General features: G+C 51.4%; 2 protein-coding genes across 5 annotated transcripts in view; one reads left to right on the top strand and one right to left on the bottom strand.

Annotated features, from left to right (window-relative positions):
* Nucleotides 1-6,937, bottom strand: part of GALT (galactose-1-phosphate uridylyltransferase) — a 24,195-nt gene extending 17,258 nt beyond the window's left edge. Inside the window, exons 1-3 of one of the 4 annotated variants that reach the window (XM_058172409.1) lie at nt 6,783-6,937; nt 5,670-5,839; nt 2,364-2,439 (exon numbers count right to left, since the gene is read on the bottom strand). In XM_058172409.1, the coding sequence (XP_058028392.1) occupies nt 2,364-2,439; nt 5,670-5,839; nt 6,783-6,813 (277 nt within the window). In that variant the 5' untranslated portion in view covers nt 6,814-6,937. Of the gene's footprint in view, nt 1-2,363; nt 2,440-5,669; nt 5,840-6,088; nt 6,187-6,732 lie in introns of those variants that run through there. The other 3 variants (XM_058172411.1, XM_058172410.1, XM_058172412.1) reach the window with 3 other exon arrangements.
* SIGMAR1 (sigma non-opioid intracellular receptor 1) lies at nt 6,803-15,356 on the top strand. The gene is made up of 4 exons (XM_058172414.1): nt 6,803-7,289; nt 9,806-10,006; nt 11,963-12,055; nt 12,144-15,356. The coding sequence occupies exons 1-4, from the start codon at nt 6,812-6,814 to the stop codon at nt 12,368-12,370; spliced, it is 999 nt and encodes a 332-aa protein (XP_058028397.1). The 5' UTR covers nt 6,803-6,811; the 3' UTR covers nt 12,371-15,356.

The raw sequence follows: 15,356 nt of genomic DNA, 5'->3' as shown, positions 1-15,356 counted from the left end.
CGCCCTGAGTCCTTCGGGAGAAGGGCGGTATACAAATTAAATTATTATTATTATTATTATTATTATTATTATTATTATTATTATTATTATTATTATTATTATTATTATTATTATTATTATTATCTGTTATAATAATAAATACATGGCAAATGTTTGAAAGTGACCCCAACGAAGCGGTCGAAGTGCTGTCCCGTTGCCTGGAAGCCGTACGGGTCTGGATGGGGAGAAACAGACTCAGACTCAATCCATCCAAGACGGAGTGGCTGTGGATGCCGGCATCCTGGTACAGTCAGCTGCAATCGCGCTGACTGTTGAAGCAGTCATTGGCCCCAACGGAAAGGGTGCGCAACTTGGGCGTTCTCCTGGATGGACGGCTGTCGTTTGAAGATCACTTGGCGGCCGTCTCCAGGAGAGCTTTTTACCAGGTTCGCCTGGTCCGCCAGTTGCGCCCCTTTCTTGACCAGGATGCCTTATGCACGGTCTCTCATGCTCTTGTCACTTCTCGTCTGGATTATTGCAATGCTCTCTACATGGGGCTACCCCTGAAGTGCACTCGGAGACTCCAGCTAGTCCAGAATGCAGCTGCGCGGGTGATTGAGGGAGCACCACGTTGCTCCCGAGTAACACCACCCCTGCGCAGTCTGCACTGGCTACCTGTGGTCTTTCGGGTGCGCTTCAAGGTTTTGGTTACCACCTTTAAAGCGCTCCATGGCTTAGGGCCCGGGTAGTTACGGGACCGCCTGCTGTTACCACATGCCTCCCACCGACCCGTGCCCTCTCACAGAGAAGGTCTTCTCAGGGTGCCGTTCGCCAAGCAGTGTCGGCTGGCGGCCCGCAGGGAAAGGGCCTTCTCTGTGGGAGCACCTACTCTCTGGAACGAACTTCCCCCCGGTTTACGCCAATTGCCCGACCTTCGGACCTTTCGCCGGGAACTGAAAACTTATTTATTTATCCAAACGGGACTGGCCTGATTTTTAAATTTTTAAATTTTAAATTTTTCAATTTTAATATTTTATTGGGTATTTTATATGGTCAATTGGACGGTTTTAATTTCGACCTTTATTGAATAAGTTTTTTAATTGTTATTTTAGTGTGTATATTAATTGTTTTAATGTAGGCTGTACACCGCCCTGAGTCCTTCGGGAGAAGGGCGGTATAAAAGTTTAATTAAATAAATAAAAATAAATAAATTAGCCTTAAATCCCAGCCTTAAGTGTCTCCCAAGGAAACCTCCACTTAAAGAGACTGGCTGCTGTGATGTACATTTCGGACAATGGAAGAAATAAATAAGCTACAATTTGTTCCCAACTAACAGCCATTCATTTAGTGACCCTTCAAAGTTATGACAACAACAGTGGAAAAAAATTACTTAGATGACAAACAAATGCATTTAACAGTTTTTTATTCAGTCCCATTTAAACTAACTTCTGAAGGTCAGGGAGAGATACATCCCAGGGCCCTGGCACCACCAAGCCAACATTCTTGGCTTGGTGTCTATGGACAATCTCAGTCATCCAGGTCGTGGTTGTCCCAAAGGTGCTTTTTTTCCAAGAGGCAACTGGACTTTCTGGTTTTTCTTTGAAGATGTTTCACTTCTCATCCAAGAAGCTTCTTCAGCTCTGACAGGATAGTGAGGAAGGGAAGGATTTATACTCCTTGCAGACAGCTGGTCATTTGCATCCTTTTAGAGGCCACTTGGATTGAGGCCACTTGGAGGTTTTTCTGTGTCCTCGGGGTCACCTGAGTGGTGCAAATGGTTCCAATTTTTCCTCTGGAAATCCATTCCTACTGCCACGCCATTCAAAGGGTCTTCATTCCAAATTGCATAGCTAAAAGTCTGTAGAGATTCTCAGTCATTCAGGTCACGGTTGTCCCAAAGGTGCTTTTTCAGGAGGCAATTCTGGGTTTTTTGTTTGAAGACATTTTGTTTCTCATGTAAGAAGCTTCTTCAGCTCTGACTGGATGGTGGGGAAGGGAAAGATTTATGCAGACAGCTGATCATTTGCATCCTTTTAGAGAGTCACTTGGAGCCTTATCGGTGTCCTCAGGGTCACCTGAGTGGTGTAAATGGCCTTTCAGCACTTCTAAGAAGGCTCCACTCCCATTTGCACCACTCAAGTGACCCTAAAAACACAAACAAACCTCCAAGTAGCCTCAACGACTTTCTAATAAGAATGCAAATGACCAGCTGTCTGCAAGGAACATAAATCCTTCCATTCCCCACCCCACAGTCAGAGCTGAAGAAGCTTCTTGGGTGAGAAGCGAAATGTCTTGAAAGAAAAACAATAAAGTCCAGTTGCTTCATGAAGAAAAGAACACCGTTGGGTCATTCTTGGCTTAGCAAAGACGAAAAGAACTCTTACCAGGTTCTGGAGCATCTGGTTGCAATGCAGGGAAATCGTTGTCAAAGACGAACGTGCTCTCGTAGTTAGGATTTACCTACATGAGACAAATAGAGAGAGATTATTAAGGTATTAATTATATTAACGAACTGTTGCATTCCAAGATTTTTCCTCCTTTTTGGATATGATCAAGGTCTCCCAGGTAGTTCTCGACATACAACCTTTCATGTAGCAACTGTTACTTACAATGGCGCTGAAAAAAATGACCAGTTTTCACCCAATCACTGCAGCAACCCTGGGTTCAGACGCATGGCAGCTGACTCATATTATGACGGTTTACAATGTCCCGGGGTCACGTGATCCCCTTTTGTGACCTTCTGACAAGCAAACTCTTATTTTTTTTTCTTTTTACGTTGTTAGAATTTTTTTATTAGCTTATCGAAGTACAAAATGCAAAGGAAAAACAGTAGTGGAAAACTAAGAAAAGGGGGAGGGAAAATAAATGAGAGATAGTGTAATGATTGCTCAATCCCTCCAAGACAGAGTGGCTGTGGATGCCGGCATCCCGGTACAGTCAGCTGAGTCCTCGGCTGACTGTTGGGGGCGAGTCATTGGCCCCGATGGAAGGGGTGCGCAACTTGGGCGTCCTCCTGGATGCACGGCTGTCTTTTGAAGATCATTTGACGGCCGTCTCCAGGAGAGTTTTTTACCAGGTTCGCCTGGTGCGCCAGTTGCGCCCCTTTCTAGACCGGGATGCCCTATGCACGGTCACTCACGCCCTCGTGACGTCTCGCCTGGATTACTGCAATGCTCTCTACATGGGGCTCCCCTTGAAGGGCATCCGGAGACTGCAGTTAGTTCAGAATGCGGCTGCTGGGTGATAGAGGAGCCCTCGGGCTCCCGTGACACCTATCCTGCGCAGACTGCACTGGCTACCTGTGGCCTTGCGGGTGCGCTTCAAGGTGTTGGTAACCACCTTTAAAGCGCTCCATGGGATAGGGCCGGGTTATCTACAGGACCGCCTACTCCTACCAAATACCTCTCACCGACCCGTGCGCTCTCACAGAGAGGGACTCCTCAGGGTGCCGTCAGCTAGGCAGTGTCGTCTGGCGACGCCCAGGGGAAGGGCCTTCTCTGTGGGGGCTCCCACCCTCTGGAACGAACTCCCCCCAGGACTCCGTCAACTTCCGGACCTCCGAACCTTCCGTCGCGAGCTCAAGACGCATTTATTCATCTGTGCAGGACTGGCTTAGATTTTAAATTCGTAGATTTTAAATTTATAGGGGTTTTAAATTTGGTTTTAAGATTGATATTTATATTTTTAATATTTGGCATTAGAATAAGTTTTTTAATAGTTATTTTAATTGTATATACATGTTTTATGTGCCTGTGAACCGCCCTGAGTCCTTCGGGAGATAGGGCGGTATATAAATTTGAATAAATAAATAAATAAATAAATAAATAAATAAAGGGAAAAAAGGAAAGAAAAAAGCACCGACTTCCGACTCTCTTTAGCACAACTTTTTGCTTTTACACAACCGTATATACAAGCCATTTCTATAACAATAAGCCTGTCTAGTTTACAAAAACAAAAATCAAAGTTTCATTATTATTATTTTTATTGGCAAGCTCAAAATCCGGAAGCAATTTCAGAACAGGAACAAGGTCAGATATATTCTCTTCTTCGGATAAAAGAATCAATTTAAGCAGAGTAAAATCAAACACAAATCTGGGAAGCCAGATTCACTTAACAACCGTTTTCCTAACTTCACCTCTGCAGTGATTCACTTAACAACGATGGCCAGAAAGGTCGTCAAATTGGGGGCAAAACTCATTTAACAACTATCTTGTTTAGCAAGTGAAATTTTGGGCTCAAATGTTAAGCCAAGGACTGCCTATATTTTCCTTCTGCTGGAAAAAAATCTCTTAGGACACAAGAGAAGCAACATATTGACATCCGGGGAGGCCAGCATGAGATATAGAAAAGAGCTACACTGACTGCAAAATCCAAGGTGAAGCCCTGTTTATTTTAGATTTGAGAGAATCTCTTGTTCCCAGCTGGAAGTTATCCAAAGAATAGCTCAGAGAATGTGGTGGAGCCGAGAATGATGGGGGGAGGAGGAGGAGGAGGAGGAGGAGGAGGAGGAGGAGGAGGAGGAGGAGGAGGAGGAGGAGGAGGAGGAGGAGGAGGAAGAGGAGGAAGGATTATTCTTTATTGGCCAAGCCTGATTGGACACACAAGGAATTTGTCTTTGGTGCATAAGCTCTCAGTGTACATAAAGAAAAAAATGAAATATATTCATCAAGAATCATAAGATACAACACTGAGTGATAGTCATAGGATACTAATAAGCAATCAAATCATACTAGGAAACTAAATAAAACAATACAAATTGTAAAGATACAAGCAACATGGTTATAGTCATAAGTAAGAGGAGATAGGTACCAGGAAGGATGAGAAGAATAATAGTCTTAGTCAATAGTTTGACAGTGTTGAGGGAATTGTTTGTTTAGCAGAGTGATGGCCCTCGGGAAGAAACTGTTCTTGTGTCTAGTTGTTCTGGTGTGAAGTGCTTTATAGAGTCGTTTTGAGGCTAGGAGTTGAAACAGTTTATGTCCTGGATGTGAGGGATCTGTAAATATTTTCACAGCCCTCTTTTTGACGTGCTGTATACAAGTCAAAAATATACATGGAGAATATACAGAAATCATTCTGAGAAACTTCTTTTGGTTCCCGGCTGTCTTGCCCGACTGAATTCTGGATTTCTACAGTCTTCAGGTCAGGCCAAAATTGCTCAGCTGATACTTCTCAGCTTCAATGAGATAACTTCTCTCTCTTGTTCCGACCCCTTCTCAAGAAAGTACCTCCGTGCATGTCAGAATCATCATCATATAGATGTGGTTTGGGTGGGCTGGCCTAGAAATCAGGAGGCTGTGAGTTCTAGTTCTGCTATAGGCACTAAAGACGCTGGGTGACTTTGGACCAATCCTTCCCTTCCAATCCAACCCACCTCACAGGGTGGTGGCTGTGGGACAGATTATTGAACTATGGGGCTGAACAAGGTCTCCTCCAGTTTTATAATTCGATATGTTCACCACCTCCAGTTCCTTATCAAATAATAAACACGGGATAAAAATCTACCTAATAGATCAAATACAAGCTCCAAAATCCTTCAGTGAGCTACTCAGGTGGGAGGATTAGATCCTCCCAGGAAGGAAGCCCCAGAAGGAGAAAGGGGCAAATAAACTCTGGGCACAAAACTAAGGAGGGAGCAGAGACCTGGACCTCACGGCCCAGCTCTGCCCCCTCTTCCCCAGGCTGCCCACCTTGCCGTTCGCCCGCGTGGCCCCAGGACACAAAGGGTTGGCTGGGTCGTGGCGTGGGGGGTCCTCCTCGGGGGGCTTCTCCACCTGCCCTTGCCAGGGGCGCCGCATGCGGTGGGCAGAGACCAGCACCCAGTCCTCCCGCAGGGGGTTGTAGCGCAGGTGTTGGTGCTCTGGGGAAGAGATGCGGATGGTGAGGCTGGAAGGGGTCCCACAAGGTGATCAAGGGCCCTGCCTGGGAGGGGGGAAGTGCCCCTCTCCAGCAACAGGTTCCACCCACCCAGAATACCCTGCCCCCAGTAAGAACCTCTGGGATAGGCCATCCCCCCAACAATAAGCACCACCCCTCTGGGCTAGCCCCGCCTCCACAGAAATAAGCCCCGCCCCTCCACCCAAGCAAGACCCCCTTCCCATAGGAATACCTTGCCCACAGGAAGACCCCACTCCACTGGGCCAGGCTCAGCAACAGGCCCCGCCCCTCCAGGATAGCCCCTCCTCCCAAGCAACAGGCCCCTCCCCTCCAGGATAGCCCCTCCTCCCAAGCAACAGGCCCTGCCCCTGCAGGATAGCCCTGCACCCAGTAAGGTCCCACCCGTCTGGGCTAGCCCCGCCTCTCCAGCAATAGGTCCCGCCCCTCCAGGATAGCCCCTCCTCTCCAGCAACAGGCCCCGCCCCTCCAGGATAGCCCCTCCTCTCCAGCAACAGGCCCTGCCCCTCCAGGATAGCCCCTCCTCCCAAGCAACAGGCCCCGCCCCTGCAGGATAGCCCTGCACCCAGTAAGGCCCCACCCATCTGGGCTAGCCCCGCCTCTCCAGCAATAGGCTCCGCCCCTCCAGGATAGCACCTCCTCCTCTCAGCAACGGGGCCCGTCCTTTGAAAAACCAGATCCACTCGCTCCGCCCTCCCCACCAGAAAGCCCCGCCCCTCCCGGACAGGCACCGCCTCTCTCCTATCCAAGATAGCGGGGTCTCGCTAGGAAGAGACCACGCCCCTTCCTCGGTCTCCTCCCCCTCCTGCTCCTCCACCTATCAACAGGCTCCCCTTTCATGGGAAGCCCCTCCCTCGCCTGCTCGCTTTAGAAAGAGCCCCCCCTGGAGGGAGGGGCGGCGTTGGTACCGCTGGGCTGGAACTTGGCAGCCGTCTCCATGCCTTCCACTTTCCTGCGATCACGTGACCGGCGCCACGTGACCTTGAGGGAGGCGGAAGTCTATGGAGGAAACGCGGTGTCGCCGCCTCGCGCACGATTGGCGGCCCTAGCGCGTGAAGGGGGCGGAGCCGATAGCCCCCGCGCTCATTGGCTCCGTCGGGGGACGTCAGGGCGGCGATTGGCCGGGGCTTCCAGCGCGCGCGGCGTGTCCTTGGCCGCCTACCCACCCCCACGCCTGAGGCGCGCGGCCTTCTCTCGCGTCCCCTCAGCGGCGGTTTCGGCGGGAAGAGGCGAGAGCGGCGGGAGGATGCGTTGGCTCCCCGGGCCGGGCTCCGGCTGGGCCGGTCGGGGCCTGCGGTTGGGACTGGTGGTGGCGACGGCGGCGCTGCTGATCCAGGCGCTGCGCGGCTGGGCCTCCTCGCGGCGCTTCGAGTTCGAGCCTGAGGAGATCGCGCGCCTGGCCAAGCACCACGCCGGTCAGTGCGGGAAGCGGGGCGGAGACTCCAGCGACCATGGTGCTCCGCGTAGCCCTGGGGAGGGGGTGCGGGCGAACTCCAATGCCCATGGTGCTCAGCGAGGCTCGGAGGAGGGGGTGCAGGTGGACTCCAGCTCCCATGGTGCTCTGCAGAGCCCTGGGGAGGGGATGTGGGCGAACTCCAATGCCCATGGTGCTCAGCGAGGCTCGGAGGAAGGGGTGCAGGTGGGCTCCAGCTCCCATGGTGCTCCGCGTAGCCCTGGGGAGGGGGTGCGGGCGAACTCCAATGCCCATGGTGCTCAGCGAGGCTCGGAGGAGGGGGTGCAGGTGGACTCCAGCTCCCATGGTGCTCTGCAGAGCCCTGGGGAGGGGATGTGGGCGAACTCCAATGCCCATGGTGCTCAGCGAGGCTCGGAGGAGGGGGTGCAGGTGGACTCCAGCTCCCATGGTGCTCTGCAGAGCCCTGGGGAGGGGGTGCAGGCGAACTCCAATGCCCATGGTGCTCAGCGAGGTTCGGAGGAAGGGGTGCAGGTGGACTCCAGCTCCCATGGTGCTTCGCAGAGCCCTGGGGAGGGGGTGCGGGCGAACTCCAATGCCCATGGTGCTCAGCGAGGCTCGAGGAGGGGTGCAGGTGGACTCAGCTCCCATGGTGCTCAGTGCCCTGGGGAGGGGATGTGGGTGAACTCCAATGCCCATGGTGCTCAGCGAGGCTCGGAGGAGGGGGTGCAGGTGGACTCCAGCTCCCATGGTGCTTCGCAGAGCCCTGGGGAGGGGATGTGGGTGAACTCCAATGCCCATGGTGCTCAGCGAGGCTCGGAGGAGGGGGTGCAGGTGGACTCCAGCTCCCATGGTGCTTCGCAGAGCCCTGGGGAGGGGATGTGGGTGAACTCCAATGCGCATGGTGCTCAGCGAGGCTCGGAGGAAGGGGTGCAGGTGGACTCCAGCTCCCATGGTGCTTCGCAGAGCCCTGGGGAGGGGATGCGGGTGAACTCCAATGCCCATGGTGCTCAGCGAGGCTCGGAGGAGGGGGTGCAGGTGGACTCCAGCTCCCATGGTGCTTCGCAGAGCCCTGGGGAGGGGATGTGGGTGAACTCCAATGCCCATGGTGCTCAGCGAGGCTCGGAGGAGGGGTGCAGGTGGACTCCAGCTCCCATGGTGCTCTGCAGAGCCCTGGGAGGGGTGCAGGCGAACTCAATGCCCATGGTGCTCAGCGAGGTTCGGAGGAAGGGGTGCAGGTGGACTCCAGCTCCATGGTGCTTCAGAGCCCTGGGGAGGGGTGTGGGCGAACTCCAATGCCCATGGTGCTCAGCGAGGCTCGAGGAGGGGTGCAGGTGGACTCAGCTCCCATGGTGCTCAGAGCCCTGGGGAGGGGATGTGGGTGAACTCCAATGCCCATGGTGCTCAGCGAGGCTCGGAGGAGGGGGTGCAGGTGGACTCCAGCTCCCATGGTGCTTCGCAGAGCCCTGGGGAGGGGGTGCGGGCGAACTCCAATGCCCATGGTGCTCAGCGAGGCTCGGAGGAGGGGGTGCAGGTGGACTCCAGCTCCCATGGTGCTTCGCAGAGCCCTGGGGAGGGGATGTGGGTGAACTCCAATGCGCATGGTGCTCAGCGAGGCTCGGAGGAAGGGGTGCAGGTGGACTCCAGCTCCCATGGTGCTTCGCAGAGCCCTGGGGAGGGGATGCGGGTGAACTCCAATGCCCATGGTGCTCAGCGAGGCTCGGAGGAGGGGGTGCAGGTGGACTCCAGCTCCCATGGTGCTCTGCAGAGCCCTGGGGAGGGGATGTGGGTGAACTCCAATGCCCATGGTGCTCAGCGAGGCTCGGAGGAGGGGGTGCAGGTGGACTCCAGCTCCCATGGTGCTTCGCAGAGCCCTGGGGAGGGGGTGCGGGCGAACTCCAATGCCCATGGTGCTCAGCGAGGTTCGGAGGAAGGGGTGCAGGTGGACTCCAGCTCCCATGGTGCTTCGCAGAGCCCTGGGGAGGGGGTGCGGGCGAACTCCAATGCCCATGGTGCTCAGCGAGGCTCGGAGGAGGGGGTGCAGGTGGACTCCAGCTCCCATGGTGCTCCGTGTAGCCCTGGGGAGGGGGTGCGGGCGAACTCCAATGCCCATGGTGCTCAGCGAGGCTCGGAGGAGGGGGTGCAGGTGGACTCCAGCTCCCATGGTGCTTCGCAGAGCCCTGGGGAGGGGATGTGGGTGAACTCCAATGCCCATGGTGCTCAGCGAGGCTCGGAGGAGGGGGTGCAGGTGGACTCCAGCTCCCATGGTGCTCTGCAGAGCCCTGGGGAGAGGGTGCGGGCGAACTCCAATGCCCATGGTGCTCAGCGAGGCTCGGAGGAGGGGGTGCAGGTGGACTCCAGCTCCCATGGTGCTCCGTGTAGCCCTGGGGAGGGGATGTGGGTGAACTCCAATGCCCATGGTGCTCAGCGAGGTTCAGAGGAGGGGGGGGTGTGGACTCCAGCTCCCATGGTGCTTGTCCCAGCTCAAGCAGCTCTCCTTCCCCCCCCCCCCCCCCGCAGGCCTGGACCACGAGCTGGCCTTCGCCAAGATCATCGTGGAGCTGCGGCGGAGGCACCCGGGCCACGTGCTGCCGGACGAGGACCTGCGCTGGGTGTTCGTCAACGCCGGCGGCTGGATGGGCTCCATGTGCCTCCTGCACGCCTCCCTCTCGGAGTACGTGCTGCTCTTCGGCACCGCCGTCGACACCGGTGGCCACTCAGGTGAGCCCCCTCGCTTCCAGGCCAGCCAGAACCCCAAGATCGGTTGCTTAGGGTTTGCTTGCCGGTATAATACACCGAGTCCTCCACTTACAACGCTTAATGACCGTTCAAAATTACAGAGTAGAACAGAACAGAGCTGGAAGGGACCTTTAAAGTCTTCTAGTCCAGCCCCCTGCTCAAGCAGGAGTACCATTTCAGACAAGCGGGTGTCCAGTCTTTTCTTAGAAGCCACCAGTACACTGCAAAAAATAATTTTTCACACTTAACGGCCGTTGTAAGCATCCCCAGGGTCACGTGATCAAAATTCAGATGCCTGGCAACTGACTCATATTTATGATGGTTGCAACGTCCCAGGGTCACGTGACCCCCCTTTGCGACCTTCTGACAAGTCAAAATCAGTGGGGTAGCCCGGTTCGCTTAACAACAGTTTGATTACCTTAACAACTATAGTGATTCATTTAACAAACGTGGCCAGAAGCATCATAAAATGAAGCAAATTCGCTTAATAAATGTTTCACTAGGCAACAGAAATTTTGGACTCAACAGTGGTCATAAGTGGAGGACTACCTGTAATAGTTTGTTATTAACGTATGTTGCTAAAGTACATGTGAGAAGCACGAGTCCCACCCACCTTGTTTTGCATTAGTTGTGTATTAAGATCGATAAGATCAAAAAGGGGGGGGGGGTGACTGGGCAGGCCCGACTAATTGTATATAACTGTACATTGGATAAATTATTTGATATGATTGTAAAAATAAAACTTTAAAAAAAAAAAAAAGATAGTAAATAGATACTATTTTTACAAATAACGAACATCTAAATCCTATTTCCTCCCTATTTTTCCCACAACAACTCTTGAGGTGGACTGAGCTATGAGAATGACTGGCCCAAGGTCATCCAATTGGCTTTCATGCCCAAGGCAGGATTTGAACTCCCGGTCTCCTGGTTTCTAGCCTGATGTCTTTACAACTAGACCAAACTGGTCTAGTATACAGGATACAGAAAGCCATCCTAGCTAGGACAAAGCCTGTTTGCCCATCAGTGCCCTTAAAACATTAAGCTGTGTCGTTGACACTATGTCATTTTTGAACTGGTTGTCCTCTCTATAAAATTAAATAGGAACAGCTAGAACTTGGAAGCTAGCCTGCTCAGTAGACCAAGACCGTCGGCCAACTGCAAAATGCAATTTCCCTTTCTGGAAAGCAAGCTCCCTTGGGTTGCACCCCACAAATGCTTCCAGTGCTTATTTATAATTCTTGCCTCTAGACCGGCTTGGCTTTTTGGGCAGCTGCTGCACATGGCTGGCTCATATTTAAGTGGTGGTCCACTAGAACTCAAAGATCCCTCTCACAGTTACTACTATTGAATGAGGTACCACATACACTGTACCTGTGTGTTTTGTTTTTCTTGCCTAAATGAAGAACTTTCCTTTTATTCACCCTTGAATTTCATTTTGTTGGATAGTGCCCAATATTCAAGTCTGTCAAGATCCTTCTATATCTTGAGCCTGTCTTCTTCTGGAGCGTTGGCTATTCCTGCCAGCTTGGTGTCATCTGCAAATTTGATGAGTTCCCCATCTATCCCCTCATCCAAGTCATTGATGAAGATGTCAAAGAGTCCTGGGCCTAAAACAGAGCCTTGGGGTACTCCACTGCATACTTCCCTCCATGTGGATGTAGTTCTGTTGCTGTCTGACGCACATTTTTTAGTAAATTGTGGTCTACTTTGCCAGGTTGCTCTTCTAATTTCTATTGCATTGTTTTTCAACCTTGGTAACATTTTAAATGAATTGACCTTTGCATCTTAAAAGTTCACAAGATTGAAAAACACTGGCTTGTACAGTGTTAGGGCGGGCAGTGACTGCAAGATAAAAAGGCAGAAACTGTTAGAAACTCTTCTTGGCCACCTTGTCTGTACCTGGGATGAGCATCTGGATGTTCTTTCTCCCCACGGCAGGTCGCTATTTGGCTGACATTTACGACACGGTCATCTCGGGGACCTTCCGGCAATGGAAAGAAGGAACGACTAAAAGTGAGATTTATTACCCAGGTGAGTTGCAGATTCCTTACTTGGAGGCTGGCATGAGAACGGGAACCTCATACTGAGATTCCAACTGCTGCCTGTTTGCCTCCTGCAGGAGACACCGTTGTCCACAGTTCCGGAGAGGCCACCTCCGTGCAGTGGAGCGCCGGCACGTGGATGGTCGAGTATGGCCGAGGCTTCATCCCCTCCACCCTGACCTTTGCCCTCGCTGACACGATCTTCAGCACTCAGGACTTTCTCACCCTCTTCTACACCCTCCGGGTTTATGCCAAGGCCCTGGTCTTGGAAGCTAACACGTACTTCAGCAGCACGAGTCAGTGAGTCTGGCCCCCCATTCCCAGCCAATGAAAGGGTTGCCCTCTTCCCTGCCTTCCTGTCTCGTGTGCTAGCGAACCTCGTGCAGCTCCCGGGCTTGCACAGTTGGGTGCATTGCACATGTGCCAGGAAGCAGAGGTGGCTCCACGTCCTTCTCAGTTGCCCATCCATGGATACCCGAATGTCCAGCTGTTCACAAGTTGATGATTTGGTCTCTTGTGGAGCCGCGCAGAGAAAGAAAAAAAGAAAGTCCCGGGTGCTTTATGGAAGGAGTGGTGCCCACGGGCAGTGGCATCGGTGCACAGTTGACCCAAATAATGCCATTTGCATGGTGGCCTGTATCTGGTCATGGTGGCATTTGCCAGGCGCCTTTGGAAAGAGACATTGCATCCTCCTTGCATGCTTTGAGTAGAGATGCCTCCTATAACATTGTCGCCAAGCTCCGTTGGGCCTTCTCTGCTTTGTTCCAAACGGGCCTCTTCATCCCCACAAATTTGATAGGCAGCTGAGAAATGATAGCAGAACTTTTTGGATTGAGCCCTTAAGCGTATACATTTGCACTACTGTTTTAAGGCAGACAAATACTTCCGGGCACTTCCTTTTCCTTCCTTCCCCACTTCAATTTCTAGATGGAAAACGGGTAATTTGGCTGAGCAATATCTGCATTCACAGGTTGGAAAACACCCATGCAGACTGGTGTTTTGGCTGGGCTTCTGGAAAGTTCTTTCCGGCAGACTCGCGTTGTTCCCCTGGGATCTCTGCGTATGGATCTCTCACAACTCTTATCTTGCTCCTTACCTGGATAAATAGTTTGGAGTTTTCCTTGGGTCTATCGTGAACCTTTTTCTCTCACCACAAATCAGCCAACTGTGCTCCTTTATGGACAATTAATTCATCCTTCCTTACATGCTCGCAGGACCCAATTTCAGCTGATTTCTTCGTCTGTTTTATGTCTTCCAAATGATTTCAAAGAAGACTGGGAAGGGAGATATATTTTCCCATTCCTATCATATTCTCCTCCTCCATTCTGGAGATAGAAAAAAACCAACTCACAATGAGTTGGTGATTATTGTCCACACGTACCTCATGCATTTCAGACTAGATGTTTTTGGAGCTAAATCTAGCCTCTTCAAATTAGTAGGCTGGGTCGGTTAGCTCCCTTGTGGAATTTGCACGTTTCTATCCACCACCACCCCTCTTCTCCGTCCATGGCCCAGTGAAACACCTCATACAAAACAGCTTGTTGGTTTTGAAGAGATGCTATTATAGTTAAGCAGTAGCTGCTGTGTAGTAGGACAATTAGCATTTTAGCTGCCTTTCGTGACTGGTTCTTCCTGTATGTCTTAATGCCTGGAGCGCCAATAACCAAAATGTCTTTTGCAGCCCTCCTTTTCTTCCAAAAAAAAAAAAAAGATTGTAAACATTCTCAAGATCTCATCCAGTTTGGTTCTGTCATAATGCAGAACCGCCATCCGTCACCCGAACTATGCGCCTTATTCTCTTGAGCTATGCACGTGTGTGTGTGCGTGTGTATTTATATATATATATAGATATATATATACCTCCTGTTGTTGATGTTATCTGGCTGAGAACCAGGTGTTCATGGAGTTTAAGTGGAAGAACGGGGGCCGGGGATCCAGCGTGGCTGAACCTGCTTGACTCAAAAATGGACCTTCTAGAGTTGCAGAAATGGCCAAACCCTGAATGTTCAGTTCTTTGACTTGAAATTCAAGCAATGGGACCAACCCCAGGGTTGTTGATTTTCTAGAGCAGGGGTCTTCAAATTTGGTAGCTATGCTGGCTGGAGAATTCTGGGAGTTGAAGTCCACAAGTCTTAAAGCTGTCAAGTTTGGGGACCCCTGCTCTAGACCAAACCAAGGCACCTCTTCTTCCTTCTGTTAGAATATTCCAAAATTGCAAACATCAAAAAAGGGGCATCACTACTTAACAATGAAGTTTCTTTTCTTCGTACGCAGTATTATTAACCAGAAGGTCCTGTTCCCTGTAGCATGGAAACTAAGCTTGTGGTATTGGTCGTCAGTTCTGGACTGTTCCTGGTTCCAGAATCCTCATCCTGAACGCTTCAGTCTTCTGAAAGAGTCCTCCGTCTTCCCCAGGACGCTCTTGAGATTGCTAGATTGTCAAAACTTTTGCTCCATGTTAGCCCAGACTGCTTCCAGTCTGGATCCTTCCTTTCTCCTCAGCTTAGTTTTGCCTACATGAAAGAGCTAGATGGAAAGGGAGCCTCATCCCTTCTTGTGTGTTTTTGAAAATCTTCCCCCCCCCCCCCACAATTCATCATTTGGTTTCTCTTCCCCCCCCCCCACCCAAGGTGGGCAGAAGTTGATACGTAGAAAGTGCAAGTAGATGACAATAATGGTTTGTCCTGGCCGTCCCCAGTGTAGTTGGGGAGAGGGTCTCTGATCCCTCCTTGCAACAGCCCTGGGAAGCCTCTTTGGCCCAGTAGCCACATTTGATGACAAGTTGCCTCTACCAATGAGAGAGCCCAAACGCTTCCCTCCCTCCCCTCCCCCCCCCATAAGGGCATCCTTGGCCTTTACAAATATCTGCTTTTTTTTTTCTCCCTGGGAATTGAATATTAGTCTTAGGCACACATTTCCCCACCCCTTTCCTCCCACACTGAGCTCAAGCCTTCCTTTGTTCAGGTCAGATCAAAGGCAGTGACGCATTGCAGAAAGTTTGCCCGGCACCGAGGTCTCCCTCCGCGCCTCTCCTTCTGCTGGTCACTCTCTCTGAAACCGTCCTTCAGTGAGGCTGGCAGCTAGCTGGCATGGACAGTCCAGAATTTGCAGTCCGTTGGAACCATCGGTCAAATATATAAGCATGTCTCCGGTTTCTGTTTCTCGGTTACTGCAAACGTATCATGTCTGATGTTCACGAACCAAGTGTTTGAGAATCCGTGCGGGTGTGTGATTGTTATACTTTGACTAAAAAAAACAAAAAACAACCAATACAATGGACTGTGATTAAA

The sequence above is a fragment of the Ahaetulla prasina genome, chromosome 2, assembly GCF_028640845.1.
Source record: "Ahaetulla prasina isolate Xishuangbanna chromosome 2, ASM2864084v1, whole genome shotgun sequence".
NCBI classification, from domain to species: Eukaryota; Metazoa; Chordata; class Lepidosauria; order Squamata; family Colubridae; genus Ahaetulla; species Ahaetulla prasina.
The sequence above is the reverse complement of the archived record's forward strand: the minus strand, read 5'-3'. Positions and strand labels throughout refer to the sequence as shown.